The sequence below is a fragment of the Falco peregrinus genome, chromosome 3, assembly GCF_023634155.1.
Source record: "Falco peregrinus isolate bFalPer1 chromosome 3, bFalPer1.pri, whole genome shotgun sequence".
Lineage (NCBI taxonomy): Eukaryota > Metazoa > Chordata > Aves > Falconiformes > Falconidae > Falco > Falco peregrinus.
Window position 1 is genome coordinate 66322209 of NC_073723.1, and position 18102 is coordinate 66340310.

At 35.5% G+C, this 18102-nt stretch overlaps 1 protein-coding gene across 2 annotated transcripts in view; it reads right to left on the reverse strand.

Annotated features, from left to right (window-relative positions):
* Positions 1 to 3607: 3607 nt before the first annotated feature.
* TMX3 (thioredoxin related transmembrane protein 3) overlaps positions 3608 to 18102 on the reverse strand; it is a 29597-nt gene continuing 15102 nt past the window's right edge. Inside the window, exons 9-15 of one of the 2 annotated variants that reach the window (XM_027789340.2) lie at positions 16783 to 16881; positions 14679 to 14736; positions 13765 to 13818; positions 13400 to 13456; positions 9946 to 10075; positions 7664 to 7732; positions 3608 to 6554 (exon numbers count right to left, since the gene is read on the reverse strand). In XM_027789340.2, the coding sequence (XP_027645141.1) occupies positions 6288 to 6554; positions 7664 to 7732; positions 9946 to 10075; positions 13400 to 13456; positions 13765 to 13818; positions 14679 to 14736; positions 16783 to 16881 (734 nt within the window). In that variant the 3' untranslated portion in view covers positions 3608 to 6287. Of the gene's footprint in view, positions 6555 to 7663; positions 7824 to 9945; positions 10076 to 13399; positions 13457 to 13764; positions 13819 to 14678; positions 14737 to 16782; positions 16882 to 18102 lie in introns of those variants that run through there. The other variant, XM_055799696.1, reaches the window with a different exon arrangement.

Consider the following 18102-nt stretch of genomic DNA (forward strand, 5'->3'; position numbering starts at 1 on the left):
ACTTTCACTCTGCTAGAAATCCTTCTATTTTAAATCATGGCAATGTGATACAAGAAGTTCCCAGCTACTTAAGCATTTGTTCCAAACTGTATTTTTCAAATTCTGGTACATCTGCCTGTCAGAGGCACTCAACCCAGAACAATACTTCCATTTATCTTTTAGAAAATAAATCCTTTTCTCCTTCAACCCACTCCAAAAGCCTCAATGAGCCACGAAGAATAAAAATATGCATTCCATGTTTTGGGGGTTTTTTTGGTGGGTTTTTTTTTTTCCAGTTTGTATTTTTAAGATGGGGTCAAAAAAGGGGAAGATATGCACCATAGCATTACCATCTCAATGTTTAACTCAATTCTCAAGTGTTTTTTATTTGTATAAAGCATAATTTTGCATGAAAGCACAACATAATTTATAATTATTTTCTCCACTGAGACTTGGACACAGCTATTAAACGGTAGATCTGCTGAAGACAATTAATGTCTTTCTCCAGCTCAGGAGCAACTAATGTATTGTCAAGGACTTGTCTGGGCCAAGTATTTCTCTCATCTTCTGCAGGAAATACCCTCAAATTTCATTTTCATAGTGACTGAAAAGAAGAAAGCCTTGGCTTTCTTCCACTTTAGATAAAAGGAGATCTCTTACTTCAAAGGGGAATATTGTTCCTAGAAACTTTGTTTCTACACAGACCATCTACATGTTTTCCCCTACTTGAGAAGCAGTCTGCCATAGGACCACCTTTTTTCTGCAATTCTTCCTGTTCTAACTAATGATCTGTTTAGGAACAGGAAAGGTATTCTGATACTTGAAGATTTAAATGTTTGTTGAAAAAAAGAATCTCCAAAAAGGTCTTACAAAAACATGCTGATATTTTGATAGCTTCTGCGTGATAGGGGTGTGTGTGTGTGCGCGCGCACGTGTGAAATTTTAACATACACATGGAGACAACAGCATACATTTAGGGAGTTGTGTAATCCTCCAAGAAGTGCCAAGCAGAAGAAGCTCAGCTGGCTCGATGTGCAAAGGTAAGATCAAAACAGACATATTTTACAAAAGCAAAGAGGAAATAAACAAAATTAGGCAGTGGCCATCCAAAACACCAGGCTGCATTTCAGTTTTTAACGTACAAGTGCTGTCAGAGTAATCTAATTCTTTTAGAGAAGCATACTAAGGAAAAAAATTAAAGATTAACTAAAAAGTTAGTCAGTTCTATGTCAAAATGACTCAACGATAAAAGGAAAAAAACAACTTTGGGAGGGTATTAAAAACTTCTGTACCTAAGTCCCTAAGTCTTTTTGTTTTCTTTTACTATTGAGTCACTTAAAGCTTTTACAGTCTATGAATAGTACATTGTCTGCTTTGGATTAAGAGTCAACATTTACTATTCAGGTAAAAAGAATGAAATTGCAGCAACTGTTTCTTTAATAACTTATTTATTTTTTAAACCCCCACATGTTCTAGATGAAAATACAAACCCTACATTATTTATTAGATCTCCAGTTCCTGGAACCATTAAGACTACAAGTTGCCACCCTTGCAAAAATTTAAATATATTCTAAGTTATCACTTCTTTAAAGTAACAGTGCAGCAACCTAAGCCGAGAAAGGTGGGTTTTGGTTTTGTTTCAAACAAGTGATGAACACAAAAATATGTTATTTTGAGTGACTTGGAGAAACAACAAAAAACATCCATAAAAATCTTGATTGGGTAGTTACGCTCCTTGCTCTGTATCAGGCAAACTTTCCCAGCCAAAGGTTCTCTGTAAAGCAAATCGGGAGAACACAAGATTTCTTTTCAAAGGTCTTAAACTCTCACTAGCCATGCGTGCATGTGGCGTAGCTCATCCATATGAAAACATGACACATATAAGAATACATGGCTCTGCTCTGTTCCTTTCTCCCATTCCCATTTCTCCTGCCTATGCATTTTTATTTCCTTCATATGTCAGCCTTGGTGCTTACCAAAGTTTCAGTCTCTTGACTCAAGACAGCCTAAAACCACCCACCATTTTGGTCAGGACAGTCATTAACCCAGCTGAAGACTACACCAACCTTGCAACAGGGGCTGCCGAGTACTAGAAGTGACACGATGAAGGTGAAGTGAAAGAAGCAGAGACTAGAAAAGCAAAACTCTTTTCAACACAATTTTTCAACACAATTTTGAGGGTATTGGTCAACTGTTTTCAACACTTGACCAACACAAGTTGGTCAAGTATATAAACTCATTAAGTGATGTTTTTTCCTCCAATGCAGTTTTCTCTCTTCTGTAACCTAAACTTATGTGGAAACTGAACTACAAAACAATACTATTCCTCTCATTAGTAATCATCTTACTGGTTTCCTTTTACCTCTTCAAAGGACTTTCAAGATCTTTCAGGGTTTATTGTTAAAAGCCACAATACTCCATTCAAAAATGCTTTATATAAAATACTTGTAGTCTATTTATCCTTGCTAAACAACTGCAAACATTACTGTACTCTTTGGTGGGTAAGTAGGAGTCTGCTAACAACAGGAGAGTTCACACCAGCTGCTAAATAGTGCTTTATGGCTATATACAGGATAGTAGCAGTAATCCTTTAATACAGTTAAAATTTCAGAAATCAGAGAAAGAGAATTGTTTTGGGAATGCATGTGGTGCCTAGGCAGACTGCAAAAACCTTGCAAGTTAAGAGTTCAACAGAGCATTCAACACAATATTGTCAAAATTGTCTTTGTTGGTTACAGCAATATAACATGTGGCAGCTTCATGTGATTCAATCTGCTAGCAATGTACTCAGTGATGAGAACAAAACAGGAAAAAGCTGCTTTGGTCTCTGAGAAGATTTGAGAGCCCATACCACTCTGACACAGTAATACAACCTGAAACATCTGTAGTCTCATGAGATTTTAGCAGCTTAAGAGGACATTCTGGTTTTGCACCCTTTTTACCGAGTTGAGATTTGGCTGTCATCAGAGCAACTCTCCACCCTCCTACTCCTGCAAGTACAACCACTTCTTCAAACCTGCTGACAAAACAGGAACAGGTTAAATTAGTTCTGGGCCAAAACCGAGCAAGCTAAACCTTTCACTTGAATACTTCATGAATACTAAGCACTTCTGGGCTGCCTTCAACACATCAGATCTACCGGAGTCTAATCATTCATTCCTTTAAGCAGTGAGCACCACAGTGTGGACAGTATCTGTCAAAACAGCCCAGATAAATGAAGCAGTAAGAGATTGCACGCGTCCAAGTGTCAAGGCTACTCAAGTTCTTTCAGAGGAGATGTATACTACAACAGTCTGCCTCAGGTTCCCTTTGCTACTGAAACTCTAGTAATGGAATTAATTGGTATTTTAAAATTTCTTTTTCAGAAATGCATTCATTTTATACTGCTAGACCACTCAAAGACAAGGAAACACTAACTCCTACAGCTAGAGAGAATTTTCAAAATATTGATAAGAAGGCATCAGACAGGATGAATCCATTTTTTTTTTTTTAAATGTACCAGCTGCATTTCTGTACTGCATTACTTGAGGCCTAAACTACATTTACAACAATCATCCCAGGAAAAATGGCCTCCTAAACAATGTGTAATACCTAGGCTTAACAGTGTAAATTAAGCAAAGGAAACATGCTCTTTTAAATGTTTTTATTACAGAAAAACAAAAGGCTTACACTTGACTTAAAAAAAGCAGCATTATTTTGTGAATTCAAAGTTATTACAGTGAAGTTGCTTCAAGAAACCTTCAGAGGTGGAAGAAAAAAAATAAAATGCCAGATCCCCCCTCAGACAGCATCATTGCATGACCACAGCAAGCCCCTCAGATTCCTATCACTTCTGACACCCAGTTTGTAACTTTTATGCTTTTTGTATGCTTTTCTTCTCCATGTGTCTGTCTTGTTGGATACAACTGGGAGAAGGATTTGATGAAAATGGCAGTACGTTTAAAGTTTAATTTTCAACAGCTCAGTACACATCTGATTGACATTATATTTCAGAAGTCACTGAGACACATGCTTTCCTCCTAACTCTAGCCAATAAGCGTTACAGTTTTAACAGATCCCAGTGTGATCTGTTTCTTTCACCGCGTTTATCATATTCAGGTTCGTATCTCAGAAGATTTCTCAGCAAGTTATTTGGTTACTACTGGTTATGAACACAAACAAAAATAACAGCTCATAGTTGAAACAGTTCTTAGTAGCGCAGCAGAATTCAGAATTATTTTTTCTTCTTTACTACCCACCATAGAAGGAAAAGCAGCGATCCAGTGACCACTTCAGTTCTTGTGTTGCTCTAAGTTTCCAGCCTGAGTTAAAATTAAATATGTAATGGATCTGTATTTGAAATCTTAACAAAAAAGAGACAAATCAAGAAAACATATTACTGTCTTAATAGTCCTACGTTTTGACTATCAGCACTGAGTCGGGCTAAAGTCCAAAAAAATTTACAGGCTTATTATTTTTATTTTTTTTTTAAGAAAAGCATCAGCCACATGAAAAACTTTCTAAAGCAACATCTCACTCTTCAAATATATGCTAAAACTACACCTCAAAGATTCTGAAAGAAATAATCAAAAAGCAAGAAAACTCAAGACATGTGCAATTAGCTATAATGACAAAAATTAGAAGAGACAATTCATTGAAAGAAAAATGAGAAATCAAAAAGGGAAAAAAAAAGTATCAGACACCTGCTATTCAGTATTCTATAAACTCACTTTTTTGACTGTCCTCCCAAAAAATAAAGGTTGGACTCAAAATCAGATGTGGAATTTTTCTGAAAAAGATGCCTGAACTCCTCAAATATTGTTTATATTGTTTGATAACAAAAGCTTTTCAGGTCAGGGAACTACTTATTGTACTCAGAACTGCAACATGAAGCCTGCTGTTACCAAGCTACTTAAACGGAAGAAACAAGTTTCTTTCCTACAAGGTAAAAGGATAGAATACATTTTCCCTGGTTCTGATTTATATCATCATCAGGTTTACTGAGACACGTAACTTCTCTGTTTAAGCTTACCAATGTTTTTTATTTAAAATTCCTTAATTTAGTGCAATAGCATAGTAAATTATTACATGATCAAGCTGCCTAATAAGGACATCATGATCTGTATTATACAGTAATATACCCTTAAAAAAGGGAAAAAAAAAAAAAAAAAAAAAGAAAAAAACCCAGCATGAATACTAAGAGGAAGAGCACGTAGGTTTTGTTTCTGTGGTACTCTGCTTGACATTGATGCCAAAAGCTTCTTTATAGCTTATCCCTGGAGATTTTAACCCTGGACACAAATTAGTCCTTCTCACAGTCACAGGGTTGTATTAAAAGTGACTTATGGTTAAATGGGTAACAAAAATGCATTATATTGACCAAACTCTAGGAATGGTAAGGTAATATTACGCTCCATTAATTCCTTCCTCCAGCATAAGTAACAGTCCCAAACAAAAGTACCTTAAACATGTAACACCATTCAAAAACCCTTGTCATTGGAGCGTTATGCAAAATTATCAGAGGGTATTTATATTTACTTCTTCCTTTATCAACTTATACTGTGGATTCAGAAAACTTAATGATCGTTTGCACTGTAAGTTTGTGTAAGCATTTGTACAAAACAATTTAACAGGCAATCACATTCTAAAAAGTTTATAATGTACTTTTGGAATATTTTTAGCTGCTAAAGCACTAATAAAGAATTTAGCATATAACTCCCACATCCTATATGAAGTAAACATTCCTGACTGCTAATAATTGTATTATTACAAGGTAAACCAGTCCTCTAATTCCTAACAATTTACATTTAACTTGAGAAAACAGAAAAGTTTGGGGTTTTTTTTTTCCCCAAATTAATGTGCAACAGGTAGAACATGTAACTTCTTGGAAAATTTGAAAGTTGTCTTTAGCTATCAAACTCTGAAAGACTTTACAGGTGTCTTAATCTTTCTTAGGTTTCAGCCTTTTTATAGGAATGAGTGTTTAGCTGGGCTATATTAGTAGTAGTTCATCACATACACTGAGGTCAAGTAACAACATCTTTATCCCACTGTTCTGGAAATGAAAGATTCAAAACTCCTTAAAAAAATGGTGTAGAATTGTACCTGCAAAATTCTTCAGTTTAAATTGTCTTTGTTGATCTATTCAAGACATTTAAGAGAACATCCATATTTTTTTATGTCAATTTCTGAGAAAATTTGAATACATGCAAGTCAAAACTACCATAATGCAGACAAAAAGGTCCTCTTTCATGAAGATCATCAATAAATGACTACCTTCGATAAATAAGTCTATTTAGAAATTCCAGAGAATTCATTTGCTAAACAAGTTAGTCTTTTTTCTTTTCCATTATGTCTTTCTGTTTAAGCTCTCCATCTGAAAGTTCTGTATATTTTCCGTTCTTTTCCTCCTCTTGTTCTTCCTCACTGCCTTCATCCGTGAGCTCCCGATCACCGTTTTCCTTTTTAGCTGCCTCATTTTCATCTATCCCTCCATCTGTATCAGCTGTGCAGATTCCGTAACACATAATGCTGATTACCCCCAGGGGCAACCCAAAGAGAAAGCATCCCAGAAGTGGTGAACTCTTGAAAACAGACTGTTGAAACACAAATTTGAAGTAAAAAACACTTTCAGTGAATATACAAAAATTACCACATTAGTACTTATTACTCTGTCTATTTATGCAAAAACATCCAAAATGACAGCCAGTTTGTTTTTTGGGTTTTTTTGTTGTTTTGTTGTTGTTTAGATTTGGTGGATGTTCTTTCTTTTTGTTTCGTTTAAGTTCCCTACCCCTCCCCCAGAAAGAAGGAATCCTCATTTTAACAATTCCTACTATAAGTTTATAGAAAAAGACTCAGAATTTCAAATATTACAATGTTGCATTGGGACAGCTAGTGTTAGCATGCCAACTGTATATCCTATTAATTGTTTGAAGCTTGAGAAACAACTGTTCTAAAAGTGTTCAAATGAGACAGTCCATCTCTAATTTGTGCCTCATTCTCAAAAATTAGTTTGAGTAATAAGTGATCCGCAGAAACATTCTGTTATTAGACAGCTTCCTACTGAAGAGTAGTTTAATGGCACAAGAGGAAGGACTTTTGGTTTCAAAAAGTGTTTGCTAAACACTGCACACTTCCCGAAATTTGGAAGCCACTCATACAGAAACATGTTTCAATTTAAATTCACAGCACAGGTTTTTTGCTTGTGTAGGACAAGTGAAGAAATGGATTTGCGTACATCTTCCCAACAAAATTCTGTTAAGCATAATTAACCTGTAAGAAAGATGATTAAAATATCTGCTTTAAAACTACACTTCGCATAGTATTTAATCCCCTTATTAGACTGAAATTGTAACTTCTCTCAGAACATAGAAGTGCTATCAATTTCAGTGAAAGCATGTCAGAAGGGTCAAGGAGAAGGTTTTGAGTTTTTCCTATTCTATCTCTTAAAATACATGTCAGGCTAATACAGAAAAGGAGTGAAAAGTGAAGAAACGAACGTATGTGGAATATTTAACACACAAAATATTAAAAACTTTAATCAAGAAGTTAATTTGGCTTGAATATAAAGTATATATATCTGTAACAGATACACAATATATACATTATAAACAAACACCTAAAAATATTTCTAAACTCTCTGAAAATATTTACATCTTTATTGACAAGGGCACCATCTAATCTTATGAAAAATAAAACTTACTACTACAGTAGACTTGGCATCATAGACTACTCTCTTGATTCGTTGCAGAAGTCCATCACCACCCTGTGCCTGAAATTTCAAATGGAACCATGTCAAAACTGCTGACACTTTCAGTTATGATTCCAAAAGTTCATTCTTCAGACCTTGCAATCTTAAGTCCCTTTAGAAGGAAATGAAAAGTAATTATTCTTGCATCTCATGATGCCCAGACACTCCCAACTTCTCAAGCACGGATAAACATTTCAACAGTCTCACGAAGAACGTTTTAAAAAATCAGTGCATGCTTCAACAGTGGGCTGGCTTTCCACTCTCTCATCATAGAGGAACACCAACAGAAACTACCAACTGTCCTGATGTAGCAACTATAAAGTTGCAGAGATCTTCCAAACTTCCCTGCACCTGATGGTATCTATTTATGGACTATGACAGAAGCAGCTAGAAAAATCTAAGTAGTAACAACAAGATATGGAGGTACAGTAAAAAACATCATAAAACTTCAGTCAAGCAGTAACAGACTATACCTACATTGCACTTAATTCAGCAGTCTTCAAAATAGCTACATGAATTTGAAGGCAATTTGTCTGTTTAACAGGACCAGTTTTCACTTGTCTTAAGTTGCCAGAGAAACAAAACTACATTTTAGAAGTCAACTGATCCGCACTTGACCCTGAACAAACCCCCTCAAATTACAAAAAAATCCACAGAGATGAAATAGACTCACAGAAGGCTACCTATATCACCTTACAGAAAACTACAAGAAAGTCAAGCTGAATAATCCAAGACTTCCCATGGAAGGGTGGAGGGTGTGGGGAAATGTTATGCTTCTCAGAAATTTCACTGTGTTTCTGAAAGTCTTCATCCTATTACTTTTTTACAGGCATGCTTTGAAGACTGTCATTCCTCAACAGCTGCACAATTTCTTGGGCCTGAATATAGCCAAAGACATGCCATCTTATGACTATAGACACCATTTAGTTTAAATGAAGTACATCCTGTGCTGTCTGTCTTGTATTAGCACTCTCACATACATATAGAGATGTGAACTTAGACAGCTCTTTAATCATTCTAGCTGAAATACTGCAAACAGAATGTAGAAAGTTCTAAGTGACACTATGGCAAAAAACAAGGCATCACAAACAAACCTCCTCAACTTTAAAGAACAGAGAAATCAACTTCATTTGTTGTTTTAACCAGGATGATGTATTAAAAGAGTGAAATAGATGTTGACAACATAATTCAGCGCAATTAAAAAACATTAAAAAAAATTACAAATGAAGAATAAAGACCCACCAAATAAGTTACAAGAATACCCCTCACCTTGCAACAGCAAATATACCTATATTACGTTGCTACATCGATTTGTCAGATTAAATAATCCAAAGTACCTCTTCTGACTCAAACTATCTACAGCATACCACCCAATGACATAAAACTGCTGGTATAACGTAAGGTAGGATTTGGCTAACACAGTAAGCATCCAATATACAGCAAACTGGGGCTTAAACCAACATAGGCTTCTCCCAGAAAGCAGTCAAATGATTTGTTAGCACTAACCCCCTTCATGGCAAAGCCTTCTTGCCCTCTAAGTGCAAATGAAAGCTCTGATCCATGATCTCTTTCCAAATTCACACAACGTAGCCTTTTGTTCAACTTAACAGTATACTGAGTGGAAAAAGGAATCTGAGTGTGTTTTCCCAGCACTAAAAAAATGTCCAAGCCATCAAGTCCAGATGGATTTATTAATTCTGCTGTTTTAACAAAGGCCAGCTCATTTTTAATTTTAGAGCAGAGAGAGAGGGGTAAGCTTGTGTCTGTCTGTAATATGCAAAGCAAGTATACTATGGTTTTTGAATTTGAACCTATTATACATCAAGCTACTGGATTTATTAATTTTCTGCCAAAATAAAAGCTAAGTTGAATTATGTATTCACTATAAAGTAAATTTTAAACAAATACATTTAAAGCAAACCAGGAGATGAATAAAAGCTCTCAATTTACCAGTGAGAGCAGTAAAAGGAATATCAAGAGAAGTCAGCTAACATTATGCTATAAACAAAAAAAAGCTTGCTTTCCACAAGAGGTTCTGCAGTCAGAACAGCAAGCAACAGCACACCTCAAGGATTCAGTCACATATTCACTGACAGCACCCAAGACCGGAAGACAGACAGGAGAGCAAGACAAAACACATGGTATAACAATAACAGTAACCAATTTTTTCCCTACTTCAGGACCTAAGGAAATAAATACCAACCAACATATTCCAAGTCACAATGAGGACTTACTTCAGCTGTACCATCCAAGATATTGTTAATAAACTGAACCATGTCTTCTGTGTTTTCAATGTGCCTATCTGGTAGAAAATACTGCTGATTGGACGTATTCAATACAACAATAGTAGGGATTGTCAAGTCACTGAAAACATAAAAGAGATCGTTTATACATTTAAAGAACTACGGTGTAAAACATTGCAATTCAGATAACTCCTACATCATTCAAAAGGGTATCCATTAAACTTCACACCGTGTGAGTTCTAGAGGGAAGAGAATCACCTGAATGGTAGAAGTATGTTTCTCACTGATATTTTTTCCTTCAAAACTGTGCCAGTGGTGCTATTGAAGCTTACTGCATTTTACATACCCACACTGACTGCAAATCAGATACCTTATGACTTACCAGCTAGTACAAGATTACAGATAGTAGCCTTGTATATGACATACTATTAGCAGAATACATTAAGTGTTTTAGTGCACAACAGCAAAAACATAATCCAAAAATTCAATCCCATACAGCCATGGTCCAGCTGATGAGGCCTATCAATCAATTTCTACCTGTGTCAAGTCAAAAGAACAGGCCATACCAACCAAAGGTTTTCTATGTCTCTTTTAGATATGGCAGATGAGCTACAGAGCTTTTAAACAATTATTACACAACAGTTGACATTAACCTACACAAGCACTGTTTCATATCACAGAATCAGAAAGAAAGAAAAAAAGAAAGATTAGAAATTATCTCTGGAGATAAACCAGTATTCAATTACTATTCAAACTAACACAAAAGTCAAAATTAGATTAGGTTTAGCAAAATTTAATACTGCACAAGTGCATTGTCCAACAAGATAGATTTAAAAAAATACATTAGGTAAGGTGAAAAATCTCTTGTACTCTTTGCCAATTTTCTACAGTTCTGTCAATAATGAATTTAAATACTAGGTGGCCTTCCTCCAGAGCAGAAGCAATACAAACCTTGGTTTTCCACATTTTTACTCTTGTTTAATAGTGCCTCAACTCATGTACAATTGTAATCCATGTAATATTGATGATGATCTCAACCTTAACTGTGGCTATCAATCCGTAATCAATTATTTCATGAAAATACTGTTTAGTATTTACTCAAGATTCTCATTATTCTTTGAAGTCATAGAAATTATTCCAAATTTTCTTAACACAATTTAGGCTTTTTTTTTTTTTTTTTTAATTTAAATTCAACTCCAAACCTACAGGTGAACAAGTTTAATACTGACACATGAAAATTTTCCAAACTCTCAGAAAGCTAATTACTTTGAGACTTAAGGTGCAAACCACATTCTCAGTAGTCAAGTAGAAAGCATGGTGGCACCTCAGAAAATGTAAGACCAACTACAGAGATAATAAAATAACATCACGCTTTCAAAGGAACTTAAAAAAACCCCACAGCTAAACAACAAAACTGTCTACTGTAACAACCTGCAACATAAGATTCTCTAAATACAATTTTTACCTTGACATTTTTATTCTCTATTTATTAGGAACAAACAAGAAATGTAAATAGCAGGAAATCAAACCAAGTCAGGCGTTTTTGCAAGTGCCTGGTAAAAAGTTATCAACCTCTGTCAAAACACCTCATCCCATCCCAGCCAGAACAGAATAAATTCTATTACTCTGATGTAGAGGATATCTGTTCCCACCCTGTGTCATCCCCCCCACCCCCCCCGCAAAAAAAAAAAAAAAAAAAAAAAAAGAAAAAGAAAAAGAAAAAGAAAAAGAAAAAGAAAAAGTGCTTCTACTGCATTTAACAGTCTGGTAACTGAGGTTCTTGGAGTTGGTTGCAGCACAGCTGAAAGATAAACTCCACACAAATTTTACACGCTATACAGAGATTCACTGGTGAAGAAAGAAATTATGATGTCTGCTAATGGAGTTACAGCCAAGTTCATAAGTGTACTTCTATCAGGGACTACTACATCTACCCCCACGAATCATACAATATTTTGTCCTTTGTGAAGAAACAGAATTTGTTCCTGTGTCCATCTAGCATAGTAGAACAATATTCTGCAACAGCTTTCTTGCTATTCAGGAGGCTTACTCTATTTCCACTTGCTGCCATCTAGTGGAAAACTGGACCACTTGCAATACGGTTTTACTCTAATTACTCAAGCAGCCAAATGAAGAGCAGCTACTTAAAACACTGAACATTTTTCTGCATTCTTTTGATGCTTTCCACTTACGCTGGAAATGTATATACTGTAGTTACAAAATAATTAAAAGCCTATGAGTACTTTAACAGCAATTTCACATGTACTACAAATGATAAAATAAGGCATTTTGCTGATTAAGTTAAACAATCCAGCTGAACAGATCTTGCACTAAATCACTACTGCTGCAAATGGCAGTTCTGTCCTCCCCTTCATTTTCTTCCCCCAGGGACCTTACATCCCTCCCCCGCTTCTTTGCACTGGTTCTGGTACTTGGCAAAATACACAGGAAGACATTTCAGGGTTTTGTTGGATCTGCAAAGTATCTCCTCCACTCCCCTAGCCAAAAAAAGCACTTTTCTGCCAGATAAACAGGCTGAAACAGCTCAGTACTCAGACATAAAAGCCTGCACAGGAGAAGCAATTATTTGAGGAAGGTCTCAGTTTTGGCAACTATAAAGCACCAGATTAGTCACATCACTTAATTTCAATTGAGACACAGCTGTTTTTAAATTAACTGTATTCAGGTGTTAATCACAGACATTCCACAGAAATACAGACCTAGTGCCTCCTGAGTCCCTGTGAAGCTCCTAGAACCTTTAGGGGCACAAACACATGCTTTGATGCCCAAGAAAGGTATGAGCTGGCATATTGACCATAGCTTTTTCCCTTCTTTCACTCAAAAGGCCAGAGGAGAACAAGTAGTCAACTGTAAAGGCCAAGCAACTTAACTAATCATGCATTTTTAGACAAGGGCAAATGTCAGGAGTCTTGTTAAACTACTTATATATTTCAAAATGTACCATGTACGTATCAAGTGCAGACATCTTCCATGATTAATTACATTTTGTGGTTCTTCTCTGAAGAAGCGTATTTCTATGCATGTCTTAAAAATGTATCAGGAATGAAATGTGCCACTTCAGAAATTAAAACCACAGATAAGGCATAACCATTATTTATATTTCCTGTTACAAACTGACATAACTTTTGTCTAGTGCCCTGTAATTTTAATAAAGGAAAAAAAATCCCCCAAAACAACACAGTTCTAGTAGACTAATTAATTTAACAAAATAGACCTGAAATATACTTTGTCAATCAGCATTACCAGTAAACCAAACATTTAATATTTATGCAGTCTAATTTAACAAACAACCAATACTATACTACACGCTGAATTTTTTTTTAACTCATGAAAGGTGGTAATTCTTCGTAAGTTTGTTTTCAATTAAATATACTTAGCAACAAGTACAAGAGAAGAAAGAACATTCAAATAAGAATTTACTTACTCCATTAGTAAACTATTAATGTAATCATTTCCATCCATGTGGCCAAACTGGAAATCCCTGTAAGAGCAGCAGTGAAACACAGGATGAAAAAGAAAGCAGAATAGTAGGTTTCAGCAAAAGTTCTTCCTTAAATATTTTTCCGACAGCTGAAGATGAGAGCACACATTCAGTAATATAATTCAAAAACTGACAATCTACAAGACAGTCAGCATCCCAAAACACACTCAGTTAAGGGAATGGTCTTAGTAAATATGAATACAAAAGCAGGCACTACAACACATTTCATGGAGAAAAAAAATGACTGATGTCTTAGAAAGGCTAAAGCAGAAGTTCATTTAAGATATTGTAGTACCATGTGTACCCACCTGTGAAAGTTATCCCGATAATCTCTAGCAACTTCCTGAATAATAGATTTCAGTCTAGAGGGGGGGGGGAAAAAGTGACACTGATAATCCAGGATACACCTTGTCAAAATACAAACAATAAACTTAAGATTCCCCCAGTAAGCAACAAGTAGTAACTCATCAGTAATAAGTATTCCCTGTGCCATTAACAAAAACCACCTTGCTCATCTTGATTGGTTCCTATGGGTTGAAAGACTATCTACCACAGTCTCAATGTGATAAAACAGTCAGGCTGCTTTGCTCCATCTATTGCCTTCTGAAGATGCAGGACTGTGACTCTGAAGAAAATCCAAAGTAGTCTGGGAGAACAGCATACACAGTACTTGAACAGTATTTTCTTAGTCTAATTATGCATGCAATCAGAAAGGGACAAGGAAGGTCTTGTTCATCTCAGTCTCTTCAGCAAACACCAACTCAACTGAAAACACCCCTCCTTAATGGAAGTCCCACAGACAACTAATATATAAGCACCACTAAACTCATTTTTAAAGCAACTGAGCTGAAGGACAGCCATTTGCTTAAACTTACTAAGTTCATCTCAAAAATAATCTGAACTCAATTACTTTCATCTATATTTAAAAGATGACACCATAGCTTTAAAGAGCTATGTCATCACTGTTTGCTCCCGTGATCTCATTAACGAAGGGCAGAGAGTGATTGATACAGGAACTCCCATCATCTCACTGAACTCACATGTGCTTCAACAGAGCCACAAATTAAGTAAATTCAGTAGGCTGAAGTCAGAAACTGGAGAACATCCACCATTAAAACCATTCACTTAACATAGCGTTTCTTAACATTTAAGAAACTTCCCCAGTTCTCTGCGTCATGCCAGCACATTTCTCCCATAGTGTCACCAATGCTCAATTCTGTACCTGGTATGTTCCAGTGAAGAGTTTTTATCATCAACGACCGCAATAGCCACAAGTTTTCCTACAATAAGGAATAAAATACTTGAAAGCATTTAAAAAGAAACACATTCTCAGACGGAAAATACTCCAACTTAAGAAGGTTAGATACTCTCCAGGGACAAGAATTAGTTTTAAGTATAAACCAACCTTGCTGCCAAATATCCTCTTCCAGCTGTCCAAATTGTGGTACTCTTAATGCTACCGAAAATAAATACGTGGCTTAATGCCACACCACTAACAGTCTATGAAAAGAATATCTATAGATAAAGAACTTAAATGGGGAAAAACACAGATAAAACTTAACTCCCTACTCAAGCTGCACATCTGCATATACCTGAGGGTTTGGAAACATTCATTATATAATGGCAATTAAAATCAGTTTGTAAGTGATTGAATCACTATTGTATGGATTCATTAATGACTGTTTTTCACACTATTGAAAATTTGCAGTAATACTCTTATGGCAAAAAAACATGGAAATTCTAGACTCTGCCAGTAAATGTCATTACATCAGAGAAAACCCAAAACCAACAAGCAAACCCAAAACTTATTTCACAGACCTCTGACAGAGGAGCTTAAAGACCAAACACCAGAATATGCTGATCTTTTTCAGGATTCACTTTGGGAAGTTTTTCTGATCAAAAGAAAGAAAAACCCCAAAGCCTCCTAAGATGAACCAGATCAAAATATGTTTAGAAAGCTGGCCAAAGGTTCTCCAGATCAAGTATATCCTGTTCGGAAAGCAGATCTTAAGTGTAAGTCGTCAGCTGGCTTAACTAAAGCCTCTAGAGTGCAGAAGAACAGTTTGTTAAGTCTCTTTAGATGCCATGATCCACTCAAACCCTGCCCCACCAAGCCAATCTATTGCTCAATGCCTACCAATCACCACACCACAGAAAGCACTCCCCTCTAAGAACCAAGCAATACTGAAGAATTTTTAGGGCAAGAGCAATCATTCAAACCTAGGCTTTCTTAGGGAATAGCAATAGCTTCCTCCCGTCCCACTTCTTCTGTACCTCAGTTCTCACTTTCCCCACCCCTTTTCATACCCTAATACACTACCTAGTGAATATACTAAGAGACAACAACTTTTTAGACTGGAAAAGAAGATGCAGATAAATTCCAGGTACTTACTGTGTATTCATACATAAAGCTCTTAAAAGAAATGATTGTTTCTCCATTGTATTAAGTCATAGATTATTTTTTTTTTGTAATTTGAGGAATTATTAGACAAAAATTTAACAGGAAGAAATATGCTATATTTAAACAATTTCTAACAGCATGTCTGTAAATAACCTTTTAAAATGTAGGTTTAACAATATTAGTTTCACAAACACTTAGAGAACCTAGATATTTCCTAACCTTTAAAACCTGAAAGAACTTAAAAGTTGCATTGAGTATAAATTCTTTTGAAACAGAATGCAGATTATAAGGTGTCCTGACCTGGAAAAAAATTGCACTTAAAGTATTTCTTCTGCTACTTCAAAGTATGTATCCCTTAAGAGCGGCACCAGTCATCTGCCTATTCCAGAAGTCATTTGGCTGCAAAGTTTTCATCTGCCTTGCAAAAGATTTTACTAGAGAAAAAAGCTAAAGTATTCCCGTACAGGTCCACTTTGGTACCTCCTTCTCCCCACTTCCTTACCATATCTAATTTAAAGATATCTGAATCAATTAGATGTATCAAATGTGGATGTGTTTAGATATGTGTTACTTCTAAATGCAGTCATAAAATTCCCTGCAGATATTCCAAGAATGAATATATAATTTATGCAAAACATAAGCTGCTCTTAAATCAAAAGTCCCACTAATCTTTTTTGGGACTACAAAAAGATTAGATGTGGGACTACAGGATTAGATACACTAATTTTTATTGAGAAAAGGACTAGATAGGCTTTGGATGAAGCCTCTGGTCAACAAAACAGGTCTCACCAATATCAAAAAAAGATTGGCACTACCAACTCTTAATTAATTTCTGAGGTCAAAAAACCCACATTCTTAGTACTATTTTTTTCTTTAGTGTTAAGTACAAGGGATGCCAAAGAGTTTAGTGGTAGGAGCATCTCACCTGTATCTCCAAGTTCATACAGCGTAAAGCCATCTACATTAAGATAACCTTGAAATCTTTCTCTGTTTATCCAGGATGACAAATCACCATCTTCATACTCTATTAAAAAAAATAAAAAAAGGTAGGCAATCAGATTTATTTCAGTACTATAGAGGCAAACGCAAAGCATGAAAAGATGTTTTGATGATTATTTTTCCCAAATTAAGGGTAAACAATACTATTCTGGAAGATAAATGTGACTGAGTGCACAAAGGAACAGTTTCAATCCCTGTTTTTAAATGGAGGGGGTCAAGTTTCAACGAAAGTAGAGATAGAAAAATACAGAAAGCAGTATTTGTGAGAGACCTTAATGAAATAGAAAGAAAACAAGGAAAATTATATTTTGCATTAATAGCATTGTGAACGTAAATGAACAAATTTTTATGTATGATTCAGAATCAGTTATACTGAGGGCTAGTTTCAGATGTTGGATGTTATAACCCATAAAGAATCAAATTCTAACACACACCATCAACACCATTACAATTAGATCTTAATCACAAGTAAAACAGGAAAACATAAACATACATGATGCATATACATACACACATATAATGCACATTAAATAAATTTGTGTTAAATCTTATTGTATTGAGTAAATTAGCAATAACTTCAGGTTAAAAACTGTCATAAGATTGCAGCAAGCAATTCTAAGCATAAAGCTTCCCATAGATCTGCATCCCATTCCCTCTGCTATGAGGAAGACAAAAACCCAAACCAAAACACTAGGCAAGGCCAGAGCATTGAAATGGATTTTGCCAAGTTTTTCTTACAGTGAGTTCAAATTTCTGCCCAATCATAACAGCTGCCCATACAACCTTATCCAGTCTTTTATATTGCATCTTCCTAACTTGTTTGATTGTTTCCAGTACATTACAGAAGAGTAAAATTTTTACAAAGGAAGTCAGAAGCCTGTATTATTATGAGCCTTGTGCTTGTTTTGAAAGATTTGGGAAAAGCAAGCAGTCACACAGGAAAACGTAATTCAGAAGTGTTTCTCTTTGACAAGCTTGCCTTCTCCAGGCCTGGTTTTAAAGAGAAAGAAAAAAAAAAAAAAAGGCTAATCAAGGAGTCTGTAGAGTGAATTTTTATCTGTAGGATGATTAGTAAGGCAACAGATTGAAGAAGAACACAACTAACACAACTACAGCCTTTCTATGAAATCATGAAGAATATCCTTGATGGCCCATCTGGAATATTTTGCTGTGGTACTACTGATCCTCAGAAATTAAAACAGCAGAATAATCATCTGAGTGATGTTTTCAACTTAAAAACTTATAT